The 24,285-nt window shown below is 35.1% G+C and overlaps 1 protein-coding gene across 2 annotated transcripts in view; it reads left to right on the top strand.

The window, feature by feature from the left end:
- Positions 1–22,819, top strand: part of Hcn1 (hyperpolarization activated cyclic nucleotide gated potassium channel 1) — a 340,159-nt gene extending 317,340 nt beyond the window's left edge. Inside the window, exons 7-9 of one of the 2 annotated variants that reach the window (XM_028784253.1) lie at positions 18,307–18,471; positions 21,849–22,288; positions 22,376–22,819. In XM_028784253.1, coding sequence (XP_028640086.1) covers positions 18,307–18,471; positions 21,849–22,288; positions 22,376–22,819 — 1,049 coding nt within the window. Of the gene's footprint in view, positions 1–18,306; positions 18,472–21,848 lie in introns of both variants that reach the window. The other variant, XM_028784249.1, reaches the window with a different exon arrangement.
- Positions 22,820–24,285: the final 1,466 nt, after the last annotated feature.

The following is a 24,285-nucleotide window of genomic DNA, read 5'->3' as shown; positions in this document are numbered from 1 at the left end:
TTTAGAGGACTGCCAGGGCGGGGAGGCAGGAGTGCATAGAAGCAGGGGGAGAGGAGATGGGATAGGAGATTTCAGGGGGGGGGACCTGGAAAGGGGACAACATTTGAAATGTAAATAAATAAAATATCAGTATATATATAGCCTAAAAAGGCAATGAGACAAAAGTCTACAAATAAAGAGAAAACCAGAATATAATTTTATAAACAGGTAATGGAGAAACTATAATAGGAGAATTATGTGGGGAGCAAATGGTAAAGAAGGGAAAATGGTAAGGCACAGCTAACTCTAAAGGTCCTTTGAAAAGTCATATGTCAAAACTTCCTAAAATATATACATATAAAAAGGAATTTAAATGGAGTTACCATAAAGGTGGGGTGGGGGAAATGCTGCAACCAGCCATCTTATGCCATTAAATAAAATCATGCAGGTGGGGGGGGGGGGACAGCATCCAGGTGAGGGTGGCTTTAGAGATGTCTCAGCAGTTAAGAGCATTGATTGCTGCTTTTCCAAAAGTTCTGAGTTCAATTCCTAGCAACCACATGGTGGCTCACAAGCATATGTAATGGGATCCGCTGGCCTCTTCTATTGTGTCTGAAGACAGTGACAGCGTACTTACTTACATAAAATAAATAAATCTTTAAAAATTGAATCCAGGCAAACACCTATTATTAGAACACTCCAACCTACTGCCTCCCTTCCAGCTACAATGGAGAGTGGAAAAGTTGTTTCCCCACTCTACCACCCTGCCTCCACAAGCTTGGCAAAGGTATAGCCATCCTCCTGACATCTAGAAGCCTGAATGCTTACTGCTCAGAACCAAAGTTTGTTTCTAGGCAGTGTGAATACTGTTGTGTTCTATAGGTCAATCATTCATTGCTCTCACTCCCTTACAACTGAGAATGACCTCTATCGCATGCTCTAAGTCATGTGTACTCTCTTTGCCTGCCTTTGTCATGTTGCATTAAGTGAGCATATAGTATGTCCTGTAGATCATGCATTTTCCTTGTGACTTGAGACCTTCCTGCCCTGCTCCCAAAACCTTTAAGATTAGGCACCTCAATTTATTTGACAGCCCTGAAACTTCAGTCTCCTCCATACTGCCTGTAAAGGACATAAGGCAAAGAGAATACTTTAACTCTACACCATTCTTTTCCTCTGCCACTTCTTTTTGTAAACATATGAGAACTTCAGCAAACTCTAGGCATGAGGTTAGGAAAGACATTAAATAATAAGGTTGAATTAAAAGAACTGTAGTCTATCCATTTGGAGAGTAAGATAAAAATGGTAGCAAGTTTTGGTTCAGATAACTTGGTAAATATGAAATTGTTACTGTGCAGAGGTATCAATTGGGTACTTTTTTCTCTGCCAGTTAAAGAATTAAAAGGGGGGCGGAGAGAGACCCTGAATGTAACAGGTAGCACACACAGGAAAAAGAATCAGCCAATAAAATGGTCTTTATGAGGGATAAGAAATACACACCTAGGCACACAATGGAAAAAACCTTCTGTAAAGCAGAAGAGAGGACTTGAAATGCCGGAGCCCTACTCCCTTCTTGAGAGCTTGATATTTTAAAGGACCATGAGGGAATTCTTTCTCCCTCAATTTAGGGTTGGCCAGTTTGAACAAAGACACAGGGTGCTGATAGGTCCACAAGTTTTGGGTAAATGCATCACAGACTAGCCGTCAACATATCAGACCTATCTACAGGCAAAGGGTCTACTACTATTTAGAGAGAAAATACTCTGGGGTCTTTGTTTTACTCTACCAGGCTTTTGTATCAGGTCAGGAGGCTGAAGGAGAAGCTAGCCATCTTAGAAGATCATCATCTTTGTTAATTAGTTGTGACCATTCTCCCAGTCTGCTTGCCTGTCAGGGAACTCCTTTTGCCTTATGCTGTTTAATATGGGTGTAAACATAGATGCAGCATATGTTCAGTAATCATGGTAAAAAGAGTCAGTGAATACATTGAGCTTTAGTCTTTCTAAAAGGCTTCAAATCTGAAGAATACATATGTCCCATGCATCACAGTTCAAAGCTAATTGGTGTCTTAGTATTGGTTTTGTTATGATAAGAAAAAAAAGCCTGACAAATGCAACCTAGGGAAGAGGGTTTTATTTTATTTCACAGCTCCAGGATATAGTCCATCACTGTAAGGGATGCAAGATGGCAGAAACTTGCACCAGCCACTCACATCAACATCCAAAAAGAGAAAGAGAAAGAATTCATGCAGACCTCTATGCAGCTCACTTTATAATGTTCTATGAAGTCTGGGACCTCAAACCAAGGACTCATGCTGGCCTTTTGTGGTCTTCATCTTCCCATATCAATCAGGGTATCAAGGCAATCCCCACACAGATATATCTAGGAATCAACTGGAGATTACCTTCCCAGGTGAAAGTAGATTTTGTCAAGTTGATTTAGCTAGTCATCGCATGGTTTTATCTGGCATATTTTAATTTTATGCATATGATTAGCTAGGAAGGGAACTATTTCAGAAATTGCCAGTTATTTCTCTTCTCAGAAAGGTCAAACCTACAGCTCGTCTTTATAGTATTCACTAGCTTTAGAAAGATCATGAGTCCTCATACATTCTAAAGTTCAGTTGTGAATTAGCCTATTAAAATGAGCATTCATGGAAGAATGGCTATACTTCTATCTACAATTTTTGCTACATGGTAGAAAAATATACTTCATCATGAACCATTTAAGTAAGAGAATGATATGGGCTGGGAAAGTTTTCACCTTGGAGGAAAGTTCATGAAAGAACAATCTATAGAATTATTTATAGACATCAGATTTAACTTCTCAATTTTTTCAATCTTTTTATCTGCTTGCTTGGGGATTTCTTAAATTTATAAATTATCACTATTGACTTTCTATTTTACGCATCAATGGCAAAAGTAAATGGATATCTGACTTTACTTCTCATTATTCATTTGTGTCCACATATGATAAAATGTGAATAAATTAGGGACACTAAGACCGTTTCTTTACTTTGATTAATGAAATTTTAAATATAGTTGGATTATGATGCCTAAATACATTTTAACTCCTTTGTTCATTGATTTATTCATTCATACTCATACAATTTGTCACAAATGATTATGTCAGTTACTGCTGTAAGTAATAGTACTGAAGTTAATAGTAAAGAAGGGAAGCATTGTTCTGCCCCATTACAGCTTATATTTTAGTTGTTTCAGAAAGGTGACAGACAACTAAAGGAAAAAAATCACTGCAGGGTATAATTTTAGATGACTATAAATGCATTTAAATAATAAAAAACTTTATAAATATGAAGACTTCATTGGTCAGCATTATGCCCAGTCATATGCCACTTTACCCGAGCTGGACTAGATGAGCCAGCCACGTACACTATGGATTAGTCACTGGGTTACAGTGAGCACACTGTTGACAACTTTAGTCATCCTGATACACAGTGGCTCATTGTAGTGACTCAGGAACGATTTCGTTTTAGTGTGTGTAAGAAATAACAGTGGTTCTGATCAGAAAGATATTTTTCCCCCGTCTCTGGGGAGCAGAGGCTATTTATTAGAAAATGTTAGTGTTATATATGAAAATGAAATTAGATATATTTTATTCACTTCTCACTTTCTGTATTCCTTACTGAATTGGTTGTGAAATGCTTCCTGGATGTATGTCACTGTCTTTGTCAACATTAGCAAAGTTAAATCTCACATGCTTCTTCCACATTCTTCTGTCATTTGTAAAGAATTTCCTCATGAAAACTCTTGCTAAAGACAAAGTAATGCTACTACCAATAATTTTAATCTTTTTCTATCTTTAGTCCCTATTATTCTTACTTCTTAGAATCTAAGTGAAACCCTTCAGATAGACACTCCACTATGCAGTTTGCATCCTACACTATATTACCATGCCCAGGGTTTGTTCTGTAATTAACATTTCATTACTTCTTATAGCAGAACTACTTGTAGTCTATGACCCTCTGTGCATTTGAACTGTTGAACAGATAGAAATAGATGGATTAGTAGATAGAACGATGTTATATAGGTGTATACAGACACACACACACACACACGAATGCCTTTGTTTAGTCTGAATAGAAACTGCATAATCATCCTAGCTGAGTCTTGATCACATAATATATTTAAAATAACATTTTACTCAGAGTGATAGAACACTTTTGAAATAACATAAAATTAAACTTCATTTTTAAGATTGGGAAGCATTTTTTCAACCTACAAATCCTTTTATTTCCCTCAAAAAATGTTTCTGCAGATGCAGATTTATCTTCAATGTATTTCTACCTGTGGCAGACTAATCATAGGTAAGAGCTGATGTCAAAGATCCTTTTGGCATCTCAACTTGATTATATGGCAGCACTCAAATTCATACATTTCTAGACAGGTAATCTGCCCCTTAAAAGTGTACCATTATTGAATTAATCATTCAATGAAAATAAAATGACATTTTGATTAGTTTGTGATAACTTTATTTAAAAGCAAGTTATGAAATCACAAAATATTAACTAAAGAAACTACAGAAATATTAGTTGACAATTCAAATGATAACTGGGTTTCTATTATTCATAGATAATAGAACCCCAAAACTTTGGTAAATGACAAAGACTGTTGAAAAACTCTATTTTCTGAAAAATATTTTTGGGAATCAAAAAGCTACATTAAGCAAAATAATGTTCATTAAAACAAAATTAAGACACATGAGAAGGGAATAATTTGTTTTTTTGTCTAAATATTAAGATAAGATTCTTAAATATATATCATTAAAACCTAGATTGATCTTAAATAGATATCACTAAAACCTATATTAAAATTAATCAAGTTTGAGTAATAAATACAAATTAACATCATCTAATTTCTTAAGTGGCAAAAATTATGATTAAACTATATTAATTAGAAAATATGAGTATTTTCTATGTAGAGTTCAAATATGAAAAGTACAGTGTAATTTTATATTTAATTTAATATGAATTGCTTAAAACATTATGGCTGGAGTTAGGGAAATAGCTCAGTGGTTAAGAACACTAGTTGCTCTTCCAGGAGACCCATGTTTAACTTCTAGTACACACATGACAGCTTATAACTGTCAGTAACTCTAGTCTCAGGAGTCTGACACCTTTTTCTGAACTCCACAAATATCTGGGATGCCCATAATGCAAGGATATACATCCAGGAGTTATCATTGTCATGAAATGCAACAGAGGAAATCACATCTGTTGTCATTTCTAGGTTTTACTTAGAATAGTAGAAATATTTTATTTATGGAACTAAATTTAGGTTAATTATCTTGTTTTTGTTGGAATTTCTGTCCTCTAAATTGAACGACAAAATCTGAGGTAAACACAAATGGCAGTCTCTAAGTTACATAGTCATTTATTCTGACCTTGTAACATGTGCCAAAAAGTACAACTCTGAAGACTATATTGAAGACAACATTGTCAAAGATGATGAGAATGGGAGAAGATTAACAGTGAGTATGGAGAGAATATTGGATGAGCTGTTAATAAGTTAGATTATCTCATTGAATCTGTGTCTTGGTTGTAAGGTGATATTTATGTATGTAGAGGACTTTGCAAATGGTGTTTCAAAACAATAATGAAGACACACACAAGAAAAGTGACTAAGACTGGTGTTGTGTTGATTGAATGAGTAGGTAAGTCCATATGGGTAGTTATTATAACATACAATCTACCTCTGTAGCTAGAAAACAACACAGAAAGAGGCATATAGCTAGAGTCATTAGAAGATTACATTGAAGTAGAATATTTAAACCTGAAATGCAAGGGAGACCTAAGTAGACATATAGCAGGAGCAGAAAATTGGAAATTTTGAAAGCCGTACTAAGTAATTTGAAGTGTACGCTGTAAACACTATTCAAGAATAAATTGTCATGATATACTAATTTGGCTTGAAGGAAATAACTGTCTATCTTTTGGTTATGAAAATTTATTTACAGTATATAAGTGTAAGCTGGGCTAAAGAAAAATTAAATGTACAACTTACAGAGTCTTCACAGTAATTTTGCCTCTAACCCTCATTTAGATTAACAGAAAATGACTTCAAAGAATTTTGAAAGTAACATTCCTTCAAGAAAACTAAATTTTAAAACCTTTCCTTTGCATCAATATTAATAGAGACAAATTTAATGCTACCTTAATTTCCATAAAAGTACAAATAAATAAATAAATAAATAAATAAATAAATACTGCCACATAATTCTGAAGTAGTTTTCAATACTTTAAGTCTTATTTTAAGAGATAATTAACAAGTATTCATGTTATATGAGTAATTTTCATTCTATTTTGGAAAAAGTCATATTCTTTTTCATTAATACATGATATTTCAATTTGATGTAGAACTGACTTTCATTTTAATTACCCTACCAAAGCTGTCATTACCCTTTTGCTTCAGTGAAACTATGAAGAAACTGAATCATATATCCCAACATAAAAGAACATTTTTAACATTCTTCTGGCCATATGTTCATTTAGGCAACTAGAGTGTCTCCCAGTCTTTTTAGTCTCTGTGTCCTCAAATATTGTTAAGCATATCAACAAAAGAATTCAAGTTAGAAAGTTTTGTCTGTCATAATTTTATGCTGGGTGCTGCTCATCAGTACTGTTTTAAATTTTATTTTTCCGGTTCTCATATTTTCTCTGTATCTAATAACCCAGAATTCCTCATCAGAGATTTCTTTTTTATATCCTTAATTAAAAAGGTAAACCAACTGGCATTTCTTGACACTCAAATAGTAAGAACAAGTAGACAAAATTTTTTAAAAGCTTCTCTAATGGGTTTAGATAAATTTCTCTCGTTAACAACATGATTAGCATTTGTTTTACAGTGTTCCAAGAAGATTATCCAAAAAAAGATTGTATAATTAAAGCAAATGTTCCAAAGAGTTTAATTATAGTTGCTTTGGTATCTAAAACATAATTTTAAACTCCTGATATATATGTGTGTGTGTGTGTGTGTGTGTGTGTGTGTGTGTCTGTAAATACTATATAATATATATGTGTCTGTAAATACTATATAATATATGTAAATAGTATGATGTACACATTATATATATAATACATATACACTATATATATATCATAAATACACAGATAGATATAGATATACATATGGATATATATGTGGATATAGATATAGATGGTATAGATATACCTTTCAAAAGAGCAAATACTCAAGGGAATAGCATGTTATCCACACTGAAGCAAGACTTGAAGATTTTACTCCATTTACTACAAGACTACAAGGCTTACAGAGATGAGAGACCAAAACTATTTCCTTCTCACCTCCAGGGACTTGCCTCAGTGTGATACCTTTTTACAACATGATTTCTACTGAGAAACAGTAGGTTTAAGTCAAGGAGATTCTAAATGTTCACAATGTTTCCAAAGGTCTTTTGAGGACTGATAGCTAAACCTGTTTTATGTACAAGACAGAGTACCTGAGTTCAAAAGGTAAAAGGTGGTGAGTTTGATAAGTTCTGGTCTGTAAAGTGACCTCTACTTTTAAGAGTTGGTTTAGAAGTCCGACTATAAATTAATGGTAGTCAAGTAACACTATGAAGTATCATTTTGCCTGTGTTTTGTTTTCATGCTTAGTTAAGTCTTTGAACTTCTCCTCAATTAACTTTTGAGCATATTTCTCAAACTACTGAACATATTTCTGTTTAGACATTTCTGCTAATGATGATAACCATAAGGAGTAAATAATAAACAAAGAATTATATTTATAAACCAATATTCCAACACTATGAATTTTAGCTGTGCTTTGCTATTATACAACTAATGAAAGTTTCTACATTAAAAAATACTCTGTGCATGCTGGGTTTATATCGGCATGCATGTGTGGAAGCCAGAAATTAACATCCCTTGGGATACCCTCTGACTTTTGCCTTATTTTTTGAGATATAGACATAGGCAGATCCTGGAGCTACTAGGTGACTATAACAGGCTGGACAGTGAACCGCAGGGACTTGCTTAGCTTTACTCTATCCTCCCCACCCCTGCAGAAATTTCAAAATGAGCACATTTGTGTGGGTACTGAGCATGGTATGGAATTATAACAAGTTACATCCTTCAGGAGTTAGTTTTCTTGTTTTGTATGTAAAAGTTCTAAAGTTCTAGGGGCTTTCTGCAAACTTCAGAGATAGCTGAGACTCAATTATATAAAATTTGAAGAATTTAAAAATTAGCATCCTTCTTAAAAATGTGAACAATAATTAGATGTTTGATAACATTAAGAAATCATTATCAAGATTTTGGTAGGATAATATTAAAACTGCCATTGGGATTTAATATATGAGAGAAGAATAAAAACAGAAAATAATTTTTAAAATCCTGTGGATTCTCTCTCCTCCAAAAATGTGGAAATAAAATAATAGTTTACTGAATAACTGGTAACGTGAAGATCTTCTAGCCATGACTAGGAATGGGTATAATCACAGCTCAGTTATGTTTTTGAAGAGAAAGCAAGACTTCTTTCACTGGATGAAGGCCAGACAATATCTCATGGGAGAATCTCTTGGGTTGTTGTCATGCTAGCTAAATGAGTCACGAATGTTGTTTTTAATACAATATTGTCATGTGACTACATTGTTAGGATATCTGTCCCACGGCTTTACTTTGCTTAAAATCACAGGCTAATACATGGTTTATACAGTCTTTAAATTACTGGTTTTTAGACATTCTAGATGTTTTTAAAAAAATCTTTGACCATTTCAGGCATATGTATGCCATGAACTTTGGTCATTTTTGCCATCATTACCATCTTTCACCTTTCTCTGTTTCCAACTGAAGTCTTCCTATCCAACTAGAGGCATCCAAACTTTTATGTCTGTCTCTGTCATTTTGTCTCTGTCTTTGTTTCTCTATGTGTGTCTCTATTGTTGTCTCTCCCTTCCTGTCTCCGCAGCCACCTTTCTCTGTGTGTATGACCAACTAAGATTAATTGTGGTTCTTTTCAGGAGCCAAGAAGGGGAGTTATATACTAGAGTTTCCACAAATTATCAGTGCTACAACACTAAAGAAAATATATCTTGCTCCTCAAGCAAAGGTTAACTGCCAATAATCTATCAAAATAGAAAAGCTCTTCCCAAAGCAGGTTGAATTAGTGACACTGACTACCTTGTATGGGTCTTGAGCAAATAAACACAGTGGAAATGAGTTTCTGATTACAATCGTGAGTTCCTATTGTTTTGTACTTAGATTCTTTCAGACTTGTTCTTCTGCTATAGTCTCCAAGACAGAAAGGGTGTTTATTCTGAAGATGCTTCATTTAGGGCTGAGCAATCAATAGACATTTGTGCCTCGTACTTTGGCCAGCTGTGAGTCTCTTCGTTTACTACCACTCAATACAAAAATAAGACTTTTCTCATGAAGACTGAAAATAACACTAACCTATAGGTATAAACATAAGTATTTAGAAAGCAGTTCAACCGCATGCCCAGTTAGAAAAAATAACAGGAGTAAGTTTCCCTCTCAAAATGTGTCATCTTCCCAGCACCAGCTTGTTGCGGGAAAATCTCCAACCCAAATAAGCCCGATCAAAGAAAACACAACTCAATAATTATGACTATAAGCTGCACGCCTAGATTGGGCAGATTTAGCACTACACTACTCTATTCCCTGTCTATGAGATCCCTTATAGCTTGTGGTTTTTCCAGGCCACGTGCTTCTCCTCCATTGTTCTTCCACCTCTTCTTCCTCTGTTGTCATCCTCTCTCTCCTCTCCCCCAAACTCTTCCCTTCCACCTCCCCTTCTACTGCACAACTGCTGGGTCTACCTTTTAACTTACAAATTAAGGTGGACAGAAGGTTCAAAAGAAGTCACCTGTATATTGATTCACTCTTCATCTGCCGCCTCTCCCTGGAAAGTGGAACTAGCATCAAAATACAAGACCAGGGCTACCCACAACAGAGGCTCTTATCTAAGGTTTCAGTATCAGGCAGAAATTTCTTCTTCTGGAACAGGCCTTGAATCCATTCAGAAAGCAATTGGTTGTTCTGTAATAGACATGCTACTCTTACACAACTGAGTATTTCTTTTTTATGTCAATTCTGGGATTTGAACTCAGATCCTTGCACTTATATGGCAAGTGCTTTGTTGGCTAAGCTATCTTTTCATCCTGCCAATGGACAATAAAAACAATAAAGTGTTTTAGGGATCACTTAGATCCCTTTGACTAACAATTCATAGGCAGTTATCTGATATCTGTTACTAGAATGTTTGTTAGTAACACTCTTAGAGGTACATTATTGAACTATGACAAATTTCTTTCTTCAAATGTTTTTAATTCTGTTTTTAAGTAAAATTATAAAATTGAAATTATTTGGCTAAGTAAATTTATAGTGAAGGACAACTAACTTAAGAGCAAAAAAATCTAACAAAGTAATTGCCAAACATCCCAACAAATGGCCAGAAAGCCAGGATGTAGACTTTCGTGTTATATGTGGCCTCTATCATAGATTCATCTTTTTACAAAAAAACTTTCAAAACTCTAAAAAGCATTTCTTAATTAATTATAAAACGTGCACAAACCCAGTGGTAGGACTTAACTGTAGGATGGCTAGCCAAACATTTTTCTCAGAGCTACCCTTTTCTTCTAATTTCACTTATCTAACATTAGGTAATAAACAAAATAGTCTAAAAAATATCTTTACTTATCATCATCATTTTAATGCCTGTATGCTTCTTTTTTTAATTGTTTACTACTTTTTTTATTGAATATACTTTTTCCATGCAATCCCCTCTCCCTCCCAACCATTTTAAATCCATACCCTTTTGATTCTCAATCATAAGAAAACAAACAGACAAATGAACAAGTAAGAATAAAATAAAAAGAACAAACTGACAAGCAAAAACATATAAAACAAAATGCACACACAAGCAAGCATGCGTGCACATGTGCGTGTACTTACACACACATATACACCATAAAGACATAGAATCAGAAACCACATGTGTAAGCAAAAGAATAGTAAGTAATGACCAAACAAAGCAATAGTCAACAAAGAACTCTGCAAAAATACAGTTGAGCTTGTTTTATGTTGGCCGTGCACTGCTGGGTGAGGACGTAGGGTAAGGGAAGTACTAACCAGTTACTGGTGGACATGCAAATCTGTATGGGCATCAAGAAGTGCTGCAGTTATTTCAGAAGCTGGAACTAGATCCACCTCAAGATCCAATTATAGTACTCTTTTGCTGATACCCAGAGAAATTTGGATCAGCCTAGATATCCATCAAAGATGAATGGATAATGAAAATGTCGTACATGTACACCACTGGTTCCCAACATTCTCAATATTTTGACCCTCTAATAAAATTCTTTATGTTCTGAGGACCCCAACCATAAAATGCTTTGATACTACTTCATATCTGTAATTTTGCTACTCTTAAGACCCATAATGTAAATATCTGATATACAGAATATATTATATCAACTCCTGTGAACGAATCTTTTAACACCCAAAAGGATCAAGACCCAGAGAACAAGAACCACTGATTTTACAGTGAAATACTACCCAACTGTTAAAGGATAAAACTATGAAAGCCATACGTAAATTGATGAAGCTAGAAAGAAATCATCTTTAGTGAGGTAACCCAGACCACTAAAGACAAACATAGTATATATTATTTTTTTACTGGGATGTTAGCCTTTAAGACTGCTAGGCATGCTACTATCAGTATAACTACAGAGGCTAAGTATAGAGTAATAAATTAAAGGAGAGGGAAGGATCTCCCAGGAAAGGGAAATATAATATATAGCTAGAAAGATAAGTAGGAGAAGACTCATACAGAAAAATAAAATAGGAACAAGAAGGGAAGAGAATGGAATAAGGAAAGGAATATGAGGAGAGACAGCTAACACTAAGGGCCATTTGAATGGTTTATGGAAACACACTACAGTGAAATCTTATTGAAATATAGACATAGTGAAGAAAATCTAAATGAAGTTACCAAATGACAGATCTCCAACAAGCCATCTCTCCCCACAAAGTGGAACCTCCAGTGCAGGGAATGAGTTACATATAACTTAGTTATTGGTCAAAGAGTCCCATTGGTAACCCCAAAACAACTCAATCTATTACCAAGACTATTAGTTGCTGACATTAATGCCCTAAGGTTGAAGACAACACCCACATACCACACTGAACATGGATATGACAAGCTGGTGCCTATAGAACCTTCACCTTATTGACTCATTTGTTTCTTATTCTTATCCATCAATGTACCACTAATGAGAGTAGCTAATCAATGATGTGGATTCTTACTGTCAATACACACTTTGAATATACAAAATAATATCTTAAGCATTTTAGTATTATTTATATAATTATTACTTTGATTTTGCTTGTTAGTTGTCAGAGAGAATGATATTCCATAAACTGGAAAAAGATCAATAGAATCTTAGCTATTTCAAGATTAATTTGTGAGTGTAGATGTTTTCTTAGTTGGAAGATTTATTCACACACAATGATTTTTTTTTCAGTTTAGCTTTCACAGACATTTGAATATTGGTTTTCTTCTTATTCCCTGGCCTCCCTGGTTCCCCATTATATATGCACAAAGTACTATATATAATATTTATTGTTACTTACCAAGACAAAAAGCAAATAGAAAAGTTGGAATCTGCTAGCTAAAGCATTGGTCAAACATACACTTCCAAAAGGAATTACAGGTAGAAATAGTTCTGTAAGGCATAATCTAGGAGATGTCTCAAGGTCAAGTTCAGAATTTGTAACAGAAGATGAAACATGATTAATGGTCACAGAATTTTTAGAGTTAGAACACCTACCCAGTCAACTGCCTTCAGTTATTATAGTGATTCAAGAAGCTGGGCAGGAGGACACCAAACCCCTATATATTCCTGCATAGTTGGATTTTTCAATCATCCCCTGTGCAGGGAAATGACAAGCTTATTTATAAGTCATAGTTTGTTAAAAACCTACCACCAGGAAAAGTCAGCCAGTCAGGTCTCTAACCTTGAGTAGACTAGTTAGAACCAGTTTTCTAAGGTTTATGATAAAAGCAGGACAACTTGAACTCACAGAAAAACCTGCTTGCGGGAGAACCTAACAATAGGAGCAACTATACTAGTGTAAGGAAAAGTTTCATGAAATAAAAATTTCATTGAATGCAAAAACTTTCATTGTTTTCCTCCCAAATAACCTTTTAATTCACTCAGAGAAGAGATGATGTGTTTCTTTTTATGTCTGACTTCAAATCCATGGGTTCACTATCACCTGTCAAGTTAGCTACAGCTTCATTTCACAGTGAATCCTGGGAAATTTTACTCCCACATTCAGTGCGATGGCATTAGCTGAGGCATTAGCACTGTCCTTCATTTCTAAATGTATCAAAACTGCTTTTTATACCTTTAGGTCAAATACTAAAATTCTCACTTTCTGCTCATTTTGCAAACTAAATGCAATTATCCTTGTGCCACAAATATTTTTTTAAAGAATTTGCCTTTCAGAGAAAGACAAGTTCACTGGTTTTTCCATGCAAAGCAAGATGTATGTTATTTCCTAAAGCAGCATTTTGCATATAGACTATGTCTTAAATCATATAGCATATGTCTTAAAAGTCCTGCTATAACACTGTAGGTAAAGATGTTTTCATTTCTTAGAGAATTGTGCTCTAAACCAAGTCATGTTCCAATGATCCCATATTCTTATTTAATGTATCAACCACAGTTCATCTCAATAAACAGTGTTCTGTGAAGCTATAGTCAAGATTACTGCAGCCTACTGCCCTATTCTTACTTCTCTTTGCTTCTGTCTTCTTTTTCCCCTGGTCTACATGCCAAAAAATTCATGTAAGTCTCTCCATGTCACTCCAGGCAAACAAAACTCTCTCCACTAAAATTAGTGATGTGCCATTTAAAATCCTATGAAGTAACAAGAAGAGAATTTATCTCTGGGATTGTCTTTTAAGCTTTTTAAGACATAATGCTTGAATTTCTAATGCTGGCCAGGTTGGTGGAATTTCCGCATTATGTGTTCCTTGTGGCTTCAAAATGCTAGTAGTGATGCGGAAGTTTTCACAATTATTATCTCTTAATTGTATCACTTTCCATTAACTACAATTACACATTTTCTTGAAAACCTACCCCTGACAACACCTTGGAATGTTGGGAAATGTTCAAAACTTAGAAAATCCTAATGTGCTTTTTATTGAGGTCTCCAGATGACAGCTATGAATATTATAGCAAGCAAACTCTGTAGAAATCTTTTAGTCATTTATTTTTGTATTAAGCGAGCCATAGAAGTATACTATCAACTTTATATTGTCACTTGTGTACATGTGCATGAGAATTATGTGCAAGTTTGCATGAGGTGTGCGAACTATTTGAGAACAAACTGTTTTTTGCTGTGGTAGGCTTGTCTAATAAATTTACAGTGAATCTTTTCTAAGAGAGAAAAGTATTTTTGTAATGCTTCTGTCCCATTTTGTGCGAGCATATTAAATGACACAAGGAAAACAGAGCTGACAAGAAATCACTTCACAAACCACATCTGAGGTCTCTAAGCGCTGAAATCATTTGATGAATTTTTTAAGATCTGGCTGCTTTTTAAAGAAATTTATAATTCACAGTGTTTGATTAACTTTTAAAGAGTTGAGTGTTGACAGATTTAAAATCAAAAGGAAAGAATTGGAGTGCTCTGGTATATTTTTAAAGCTGGTTAGAAGCAAGACGTCAATGATCTTACCCTCTTTAGCTTTGATATTTTTATGTTACATGTATGGCCATTGAAATTTAAGTTCCTGTATACTGGCTTACACAGGGATAACAATGACTGTTTTTTTTTTTAAATTTAGGCAGCAGACACTCTAAGAATTCCCAAGATAATCAATATTTAGTATTTTAACTTAAGAAAGACTACTAATGTATGTGTGTATTTAATAACAGTTTATGAACAATGCCATGTAAATAAGATTTGCATTGTTACTAGGCATCTGAAAGAGTCACAGTGGAATGGGAAGACAACAACATAAATTGGTTGACTAAGAGGAAAAAAAGGGGTGAGAGAACAAACTTCAGTGAAAATACATATATATACAACAAAGGAATATGATATCATGTCAGAATGTTTGTAATTAACCGGAATGAGAAGAGGGTCTCATGACTTCTAGAATATAGAGCTAATGGGTCACCAGTTAAGAGCACACACTGCTCTGGCAGATGACTAATTTATATCTCTTAAGAGAAATGAATCAATTTAATATAAGGTGATAGCTATAATTTGCTTGACAAACCAATAGTTTTGATGACCTAAATATTCATAAATAACAATTGCCAACAGGATAAGAGAAGATATAGTAATTGTGCAAGCTGGTTGATCTCTATGCACAGGGAAATTACCAAATCTATACCGGAAAGTGTCAAGATTTTATATTCTGGGTCATTAAAATACCATATAAATATCATATCGATAAATACCTATCAGCATATGAAGTTCATCAATATATAATCATTCCTTTATAATATCCATTTTTCAAAATTTATCATTATTAGTCTGTGTTTTAAAATCATAACATTTGAAATATATAGTACTACAAAACTGGCATTTAATGTTTTGTTCTGTCCACATTTCTTCAGATTCCTTTTCTAATCTGCTTAACATTGAAAATACCACTACAAGATAAGCTTGCTATGCAAATTGATAAATCCAAATATTAATGCCTTTTATACCATATGGAAACAACATCTTATTAGTTCTAGTGTATCTAATAGAAAGACTAGAAATATAATAAATATGAAAGAAAAAAGAGATATTTTCTTTGACATATTATTATAAATAAGATACTGGAGTAGAAATCCAAGAAATTTCAATGAAAAAATAGTATTTTGCTGCATAATGGATTCTCTTATTTCATGATACTGAGAACTGAGAAAGGAAGCAATATTTGCTTCAGTTACAATAAACAACTGAGTGCAACTTTTCACATAAATTCTAGAGCTCAGGCTAAAAACACTACTTTAGAAAGCCTATCATGGGTTCCTGATTAACTCTGTGTCACTTCAATGTCAAACTGTTTTAGAGGTCAGTGAAATCCTTCTGAGTTGAAAAATACTTGAAGCTATTTGCCCTACCTTGGGAAATAACTGCTCATATAGGTGACAGTAATGTCATGAGGACTTAAATGTTTAGAATCAGGGTTAACGAATGTCAGCAAAAATAGCACTGGGCAGATGATACATCTCATAGCCAAAGGATTATTAAAAGTAGTCACACGGTGTGCTAGGCCAAATCTAATCTCTCAAACAACAGTCTTTTTCAAGCTGAAATTGAGAGAAGCTTTCTAATGTGCCTGTGACAGGGTACATCACTGACAATTTTATCTTAGCCAAATACAGTAACCTTTTACCACTTCCGTTATCGCCCTACAAAGCACACTGAGAAAATTTGGCCTAAAGGACAATTATAATATATTACAATACAATTTGCAGGTGAATATATTTGTTACTAAGTACTTTTGTGCTGAGAATCTTCCTTTTGTGTGTGGATGTTTCAAAATACATTGCTTTTTGATTCATTGATTCAACCCGCAAACACTGAGCAACTATTATGCACCATACACCATACAAGTTCAGAAAGTATCAGGCTAAAATACTGTATAACTAGATATGAATAAAGCCTATCCAATAGATTTGATGAGATGTTAACTGAGTGCTACATTTTTACAATAATGTCCAATGTCTAAAGAACGTAGATAATTTTCTGAATCATCCTACCTAAAAGTCAGCAGTCTAGGCTACAGTTGAGGATTCAAAATCATCTGGCAAATACCCTTCATGCTATACAAAACCAAGAATCTCTTAAAAACCATATGCATTTTGATGTGTGTAGCTAGATCAATAGCAAACTATTTCTACCATAGAAGGTCACCATGGTCAAATGTTTCCTGTTAGATTTCTGGGGAAGCAGAAGAATGCTGTCTGGTTTGTTTGTTCTTTGTTTTCTGCCACCTTGAAGTCTCTTTCCATATTTTATCCATATAAAGAACCATAATTTATAAAGTAGTGTGGGTAGTAATCTACTTGCACATTGTTTTCATATCTTCAAGTGTCAGATAAAAATCCTTCATAGAACAGTAGCGATACGTCAAAAACTTTAATTATACTAGTACAAAATTTATTTCTATTTGCATGTATTTGTTTATTTTTGTGTGTGTGTAAATATGTATGTATCAGCATGTGCCATGAAACATGTAGATAGAGATCAGAAGACAACTTGTGCCCAATGGTTTGTTGCGTCTACGACATGGGTGCCAGGGATTGAGCTAAGGCTTTTAGCACTGGTAGCGAATGACTTTATCCAATAGGCCATCTCATGTGCTCCAAACTGGTCATTTTAAAGACAAAGAAAAGTAAATTACTTTCAAGTCTAAAAGAAGACAAAACCTGAAATGGTTTGATTTAGTTAGTAAAATTTTGAAAATAATGTCTTGTAGGTCAGTTAGCAAATGGGAAATTCTAATTAAAACTATGCAGTTGCCGTATTTTGAGGATATTATTTTAGTGAAGAAGTCTTGGGTAGTATCTGATTAGGAGACTACATTTGCATATTTGAAATAGTCTTTTCTTCATTCTAATATCTAAAGCAGCACAGAAGGCATACTAAGGTATTTAGATTCCCTTACAACTCCCTCTAGATCACACTGTCTGCTTCCTGCCCCCTAGAGTTTACAGAATTCTTTTGATTGTAGCATTTTCTTTCCAATTCCATCATGTGTTTCTTAATATCTTTCTAAACAAACCACCCCCTTTCTTTTTTAGAGTAAAAATGTTCTTCTCTCCCATTTGAACCCAGAAGCCCCTATGGTTCTAAAACACTTATAGACTTTAAAGTAGGTCTTGTCCATTGCCAAATGGTCAAAACTGAACACATACATACAAATCACAAGATACAGACAGATCCTCCATTCCAGATGCAGACAGGTTACATTAGGTTTGTATGTGAATATACATTTGGCATATGAATGTAATAATGATGAGGGAAAAGGGACCAGGAATTTGAATGAGGGTAGGGAGAAGTATGTGGTAGAGAATGGACAGAGGAAAGATAAAGGATAGTTGTGGTCATATTATAATCTCCAAATAAAATTTAAAAAGAATATTAGCAGTCACATGATTTTAATAACCAAGTGAATTCCCTAAAAAATTGAAATGAATGTCTCTAACTGTGGGCTACTCACATGAAGCTTTTAATTATAAGAGGCATTCAAAACTTGGAAAAGAACATAACCAATCCAGTCATTCTCCGTTCTTTTTTTTTTTTTTTTACAGAGATATGCCTGTTGACCAAGGGCCGCCGCACTGCCAGTGTTCGAGCCGATACATACTGTCGTCTCTACTCGCTTTCAGTGGATAATTTCAACGAGGTCTTGGAGGAATATCCAATGATGAGAAGAGCCTTTGAGACAGTTGCTATTGACCGACTAGATCGGATAGGTACTCCTTAGCTTTCCGCTTTCCTCAAGCACAAATTAGTTTTCATTTCAAATTCTAGTGTATAGATCCCTTGTTAATTTGTATAAAACAAATAGCAAATAGCCGTGTAGTAAATAGTGGTTTAGAAAGATCTGAGGTCATACCTGCTCCTTCTAGGTGCTCTAGATTGATTTGTTCATGTCTGTTTTCGCTAGCTATGGAGTCTTATAACCCAAGCGATATCACTTCAGTTTGAATCTTCAGGTAAAAAACACTGGTACAAACTCTAGATAGCACTAAAATAGTACTTAATGTTAACATCATGAGTCTATATTACATTCTGAATTTTGTCATAAGGTACTTTTTGTCTTTAATGGCCAGTTTTGTACTTTATACCTTCATAAGAAACTTAAAAAAAAAACCTGTGCAATTAAATCAGTCTCAGCAGAAGCATCAACATGTTTGTAATACAGACTCTAACAAAATCATTTGTAGAGACGCCCTACATAGATGTTTACATTGTGAACCTCTATGTTATGAAGTATTTTCTGCTAGAAAACTAAAATTTATTAAGTAGAACTTTAGTTAGCTAAAGATTTCCATAGTTTCCACAGCAAAGTAGAGTTGTGTTGTCTTGCTGTTAAATTCCCTATCTATTCGGAGATACACTGAAATTTTACAAGATAGTATGCATTCACTCTTCAAACCTTAACTTTTTGTCCATCTCATCTTTCCTTCCCCTCGGTCTTAGGATAGTTCTACAGTAGATTCATAGTTCAGCTTAAACACTATTCTCTGTAGAAATGTTTTATGGCATCTCATCATATACAAGCTAAAGTCCCTTGATGTGTTCTTGTATAGTGTCCTACATTCCCCGCGCTGCACTGCCTTTGTTACAGAAACTGTTCTAAAAAAAACAAAAACAAAAAAAAAAAAAACCAGTACTGAATTTTATGAATGGAGAGAGAAGAGAATCTCTATCTTACTCTTACAGTTTCAATACCGGGTCTACAACACATGTATACTGAAGGGGGGAGGAAGGAGAAGGGAATAAATATACCTGAAGTAGATAGAGTTGGGGTCAGTTAGAAGTCAAGAAACAGGTGTCTCAAGAGCTTCATTCTTACAAAGGTAAGGTCTTACTCTAAGACAGTATCTCCTCTCACCCATCTTTCTTTCCCTCTACATATCACAGAATGACAGATTTTACATAGATGCAGTAAAAATACTATCTGGACATTATCACAGGGCACAGCAAACATACTAAATTTAAGGAATTAACAGCACATAGTCATCCAGAGAGATAGCACCCATAGAATAAGACATTCTTAAGAGCAGGATTTGAAAGACAATTTTTTTTTTTTTTTGGCTATGTGAGTGTTCATGTTAGACACAGAGACTGACTTCCCTGTATTTGAGACTGGTTTCCTAAACCAAGTAGACATCTTTAGATATGTTCTTAAAGTTTATCATATTCAGTAATTTCTATTAATCTGATTTATCTTCATTCTCTTTAAAATTATAATATTGCCAGAAAGTTACATGAAATGTAGTCAATAGCACAAGGAATAACATTGCTAGTAAACACCAAACATTGGTATTTTTGAAACTGATAAAATTCTAACAGTACATTAAAGCTATGATAACTATTTAATTCCTTCCATGAATAAAGGTACCTTAATCATGAAATATTGCTTCTTCAAATAAAAAGTAATATTGTCCATCTCAGTTGTGAGTTCAATACATAAGTATTTATTGTAGTCAGTTACGGCAATATATCAAATAAATATCTGTATTCATTATTGATACTAACATGTGGATTTTTCTATAGGAAATTAGAGAAACTTTGAAAACAGGAACAATACCTATTTTGGTAATAATTTTAAAAAATAGCTTTTCTTGGGATCCAAGAAAATTATCATAATGCACCTTGTTGAAAATATACTGTTATTCTTGAAATTGTACTATTTAACAGTAGAACATAATTTATTTACTTTTCAGTTACCATGCTCATGTGTGTGTGTGTGTGTGTGTGTGTATGTGTGTGTGTGTTTATACATATATATATAATCATCTCTTCATTCATATTTTTTATTATTTAAAATATATACTTTTCTTATGCAACTGATCCTGACCACAGTTTTTCCTCCCTCTCCTCTTCCCCCACTCTCTCCTCCACTTCCCTTTCTTCCAGATCTAGTCTCCTTCCTTCTCCCTTCAGAAAAGAGTAGGACATCAAAGGACAACAACCAAACATGACAAAACAGATATACTAAAACAAAGCAACCAACCCCACAGGAGGAAAACAGTTCCAAGAGCAAGCGAAAGAGTCAAACACACCTTCTCACTCCCACAGTTATCAATCTCGAAAAACACCAAACTAACAGCATAACATATATGCACAGGACCTGATACAGATCCCAGCAGGCCATGTGCTTGCCTCTGCAGTCTCCGGGAGCCCATGTGTGCCCAACTTAACTGATTCAGTGGGATGTGTGCTCCTGGTGTTCTCTGTGATTTTATTTTTATTTTATTTTACCAACTAGCTATTCATTCTAACTGATATTATGGTAGCGAATGCCTATCTATTGCAAAACTCTCAAAAAATATGATAGGAAGTAGAACTAAAGGTTGTTTATGTCCTGAAGTTGGACACATAAGCATCCCCTGAGGAAAGCTGCTTGCAAATGCTAAAATCTAGACCTCACATAATTGATATTCACTGACTTCTGTATTTATTTTTTAAGCTCCGGAGATAAGAGAAATATGTAGCTAGAATTAACAATCATCAGTATCTTGCACTGGTTTTAAGGCCAAGTCTCTGAGACATTTCTCCATGAAAGTGTGTTACAGCCTCTTTCCTTTCTGGCCTAAATTTTTAAACAGTGATACTACCTGTTTGTTCTGTGTCATAAATATGATGAATTTGTCTTCTTCATAATCTTGAGCACTGGATAAATGGTTCTACTTAAATCCTTTTGCTGACTGTGTCTCAAAGCAAATGCTCCAGCATTGTCTCTTATCCTCCGTTGTCTTGTCTTGCAAATACAACTTAAAATTAAAATGATTCTAGGCCCAGCCTGACCCAAACAGCCTCTTCTTCTCTACTGCTCAAATAACTTTATTAAACCTGTACATTTCTTTTATAAAGCAACTTTTATTTTTGTCATCTTTATTCTTTTCAAATTTTTGTAATAGTAGAGGGTAAGATTTCTAAACAGATGCAAAATTTTACATAGGCAGAAATTTCCCTTCTGTTTGATGGTGACAGGTAAGTTCTTGACTTCTAAACCCATTGGTCGTGACGCTGACATAAGTCACCCTGGAGTAGCCAGGCCCGTGCGGCTTTATTAGTTCTTTTCAGCCTGTCTAAGTGCCTATTTTTCCTTTGCTGATAGGCAAGAAAAACTCTATTCTCCTGCAGAAGTTCCAGAAGGATCTGAACACTGGTGTTTTCAACAACCAGGAGAACGAGATCCTCAAGCAGATTGTGAAGCATGACCGAGAGATGGTACAAGCTATCCCTCCAATCAACTATCCTCAAATGACAGCCCTGAACTGCACATCTTCGACCACCACTCCAACCTCTCGCATGAGGACACAGTCTCCGCCAGTCTATACCGCAACCAGCTTATCCCACAGCAACCTGCACTCACCCAGCCCCAGCACACAGACGCCCCAACCCTCAGCCATCCTTTCACCCTGCTCCTATACCACAGCAGTCTGCAGTCCTCCTATACAGAGCCCCCTGGCCACGCGAACTTTCCACTATGCCTCTCCCACGGCGTCCCAGTTGTCACTCATGCAGCAGCCTCAGCAGCAGCTACAGCAGTCCCAGGTACAGCAGACTCAGCCGCAGACTCAGCAGCAGCAGCAGCAACAGCAGCAGCAGCAGCAGCAGCAGCAGCAGCAGCAGCAGCAGCAGCAACAGCAGCAGCAGCAACAGCAGCAACAGCAACAGCCACAGACACCTGGTAGCTCCACACCGAAAAATGAAGTGCACAAGAGCACGCAAGCTCTTCATAACACCAACCTGACCAGAGAAGTCAGGCCCCTCTCAGCCTCGCAGCCTTCGCTGCCTCATGAGGTTTCCACTATGGTCTCCAGACCTCATCCCACTGTGGGCGAGTCCCTGGCCTCCATCCCTCAACCCGTGGCAGCAGTCCACAGCACTGGCCTTCAGGCAGGGAGCAGGAGCACGGTGCCACAACGTGTCACCTTGTTCCGACAGATGTCCTCGGGAGCCATCCCCCCCAACCGAGGAGTGCCTCCAGCACCCCCGCCACCAGCAGCTGTGCAGAGAGAGTCTCCCTCAGTCTTAAACACAGACCCAGATGCAGAAAAACCACGTTTTGCTTCGAATTTATGATTCTTGCTGATTGTCAAAGCAGAAAAGAAATACTCTAATAAACAGAATATTCTCAGATATTATTTTATTCTATCTCATGATAGATCCCTATAGCCTACTCTGAAAAGATATTTTAGAAGCTCTGGCCTCCATGCAAATGTAAAAACATATATACATATATAATTAAATATATATATATATATATATATCTAAATGCCCAAGAGAAGTTCAAAAGACTTGTATAACATTCAGTGTTACATGTCTTCCTTTCTTTAAAAACCATTAAAGGATTTAACACGTTGTTGTAAGATCATTGATTTCTAATCTTTTACTTAATTCCTTTAATATATATGTTTCTCCCTTTTATTAAGAGTTCTTAAGAGTCAATGGAAACAAAACTCTGATTTTTAAAAAAGGCAACTCCAATTAGTTCTTGCATAGCACCAATCAAAGCTTTCTGTCATTAGCTGTGCCTCTAGGTTGTTAATTATGTGGGATTCAATAAGCAGATCCCAGTTTATAGCTCTAAATTGTATTTTGGTGCTTTAAATTTTGAGTTAGGTGAAGGAACACACTACATGCTCAGCCACCCTAGGAGACTAACATCACCATTGTTAAGGCTTCCTCTAACCTCCAACACGTTCACTGGTTTTTTTGAGAAAGGTGAGGAGTTATTTGTCTTCATGTGTTATTGGACCTTTACCAAGACTCAGTCAATGTTAGCTGTAAATAACTTCTCCAACCTAAATAAAAGTAACTCTTCTGTGTTGTATAAAGGTAAAAGTCACTGTTTAAGAATTTAGTTTTATTGCTTCACTTTAAAAGTTAGAGTTTTAAATTTCACAAAACATAGTGATTGTGACAATTGTTCAAATGTAATGCAATGGCTTGAGACCTACAATATCATTTTTAACCTGCAATATTTTATGAAAAAAAAATTGTATGCTTGAACCTACAAATTGCTTGTATTACACCAAAAAATCATTACTTTTATTCCTTCTTGACATAATCAAGCATCTGAACCTATTCCTGGCATGCTTTTGGGGGCAAAAAAAAAGTAGATTCAAACCAATCATCGTAAGAAAAGGCTTACAGTATTTCTCACTTCTAGAAGAGTACAACTATTCATTAATTGCCTCTCTTAAAATCCTTAAAAGGCTGACTTGGATCTCTGACTTAAATCTAGAAGTGAGGTTTCCACTTTCATTTAGCATTGTCGCTGTTCTTATCATTTAAACAATTATTTGCAAATCACAGCTTGTTTTGGGGTTAAATGTGTTCTGTGTCTTCATGTTAGTTGGTAGTTTATTGTGATGTTAATGTGAAGAAACAAATATGATATATCATCACATCTGTTTGGAAATACACCTTTTGCCCTTTGTATATTGTAACTAAGCAGTTAGTAAATCTTAAGGCATGTGGTAACCTACATAGTCCTTAGATAGACAGGAGGTTTGTTCTTTCAAATGTGCTTGAAACATATATGG

The sequence above is a fragment of the Grammomys surdaster genome, unplaced genomic scaffold (genome assembly GCF_004785775.1).
Source record: "Grammomys surdaster isolate TR1022 unplaced genomic scaffold, NIH_TR_1.0 99, whole genome shotgun sequence".
Classification (NCBI taxonomy): domain Eukaryota; kingdom Metazoa; phylum Chordata; class Mammalia; order Rodentia; family Muridae; genus Grammomys; species Grammomys surdaster.
Note: the sequence above shows the minus strand (reverse complement) of the source record. Positions and strands in the feature narration are given on the sequence as shown.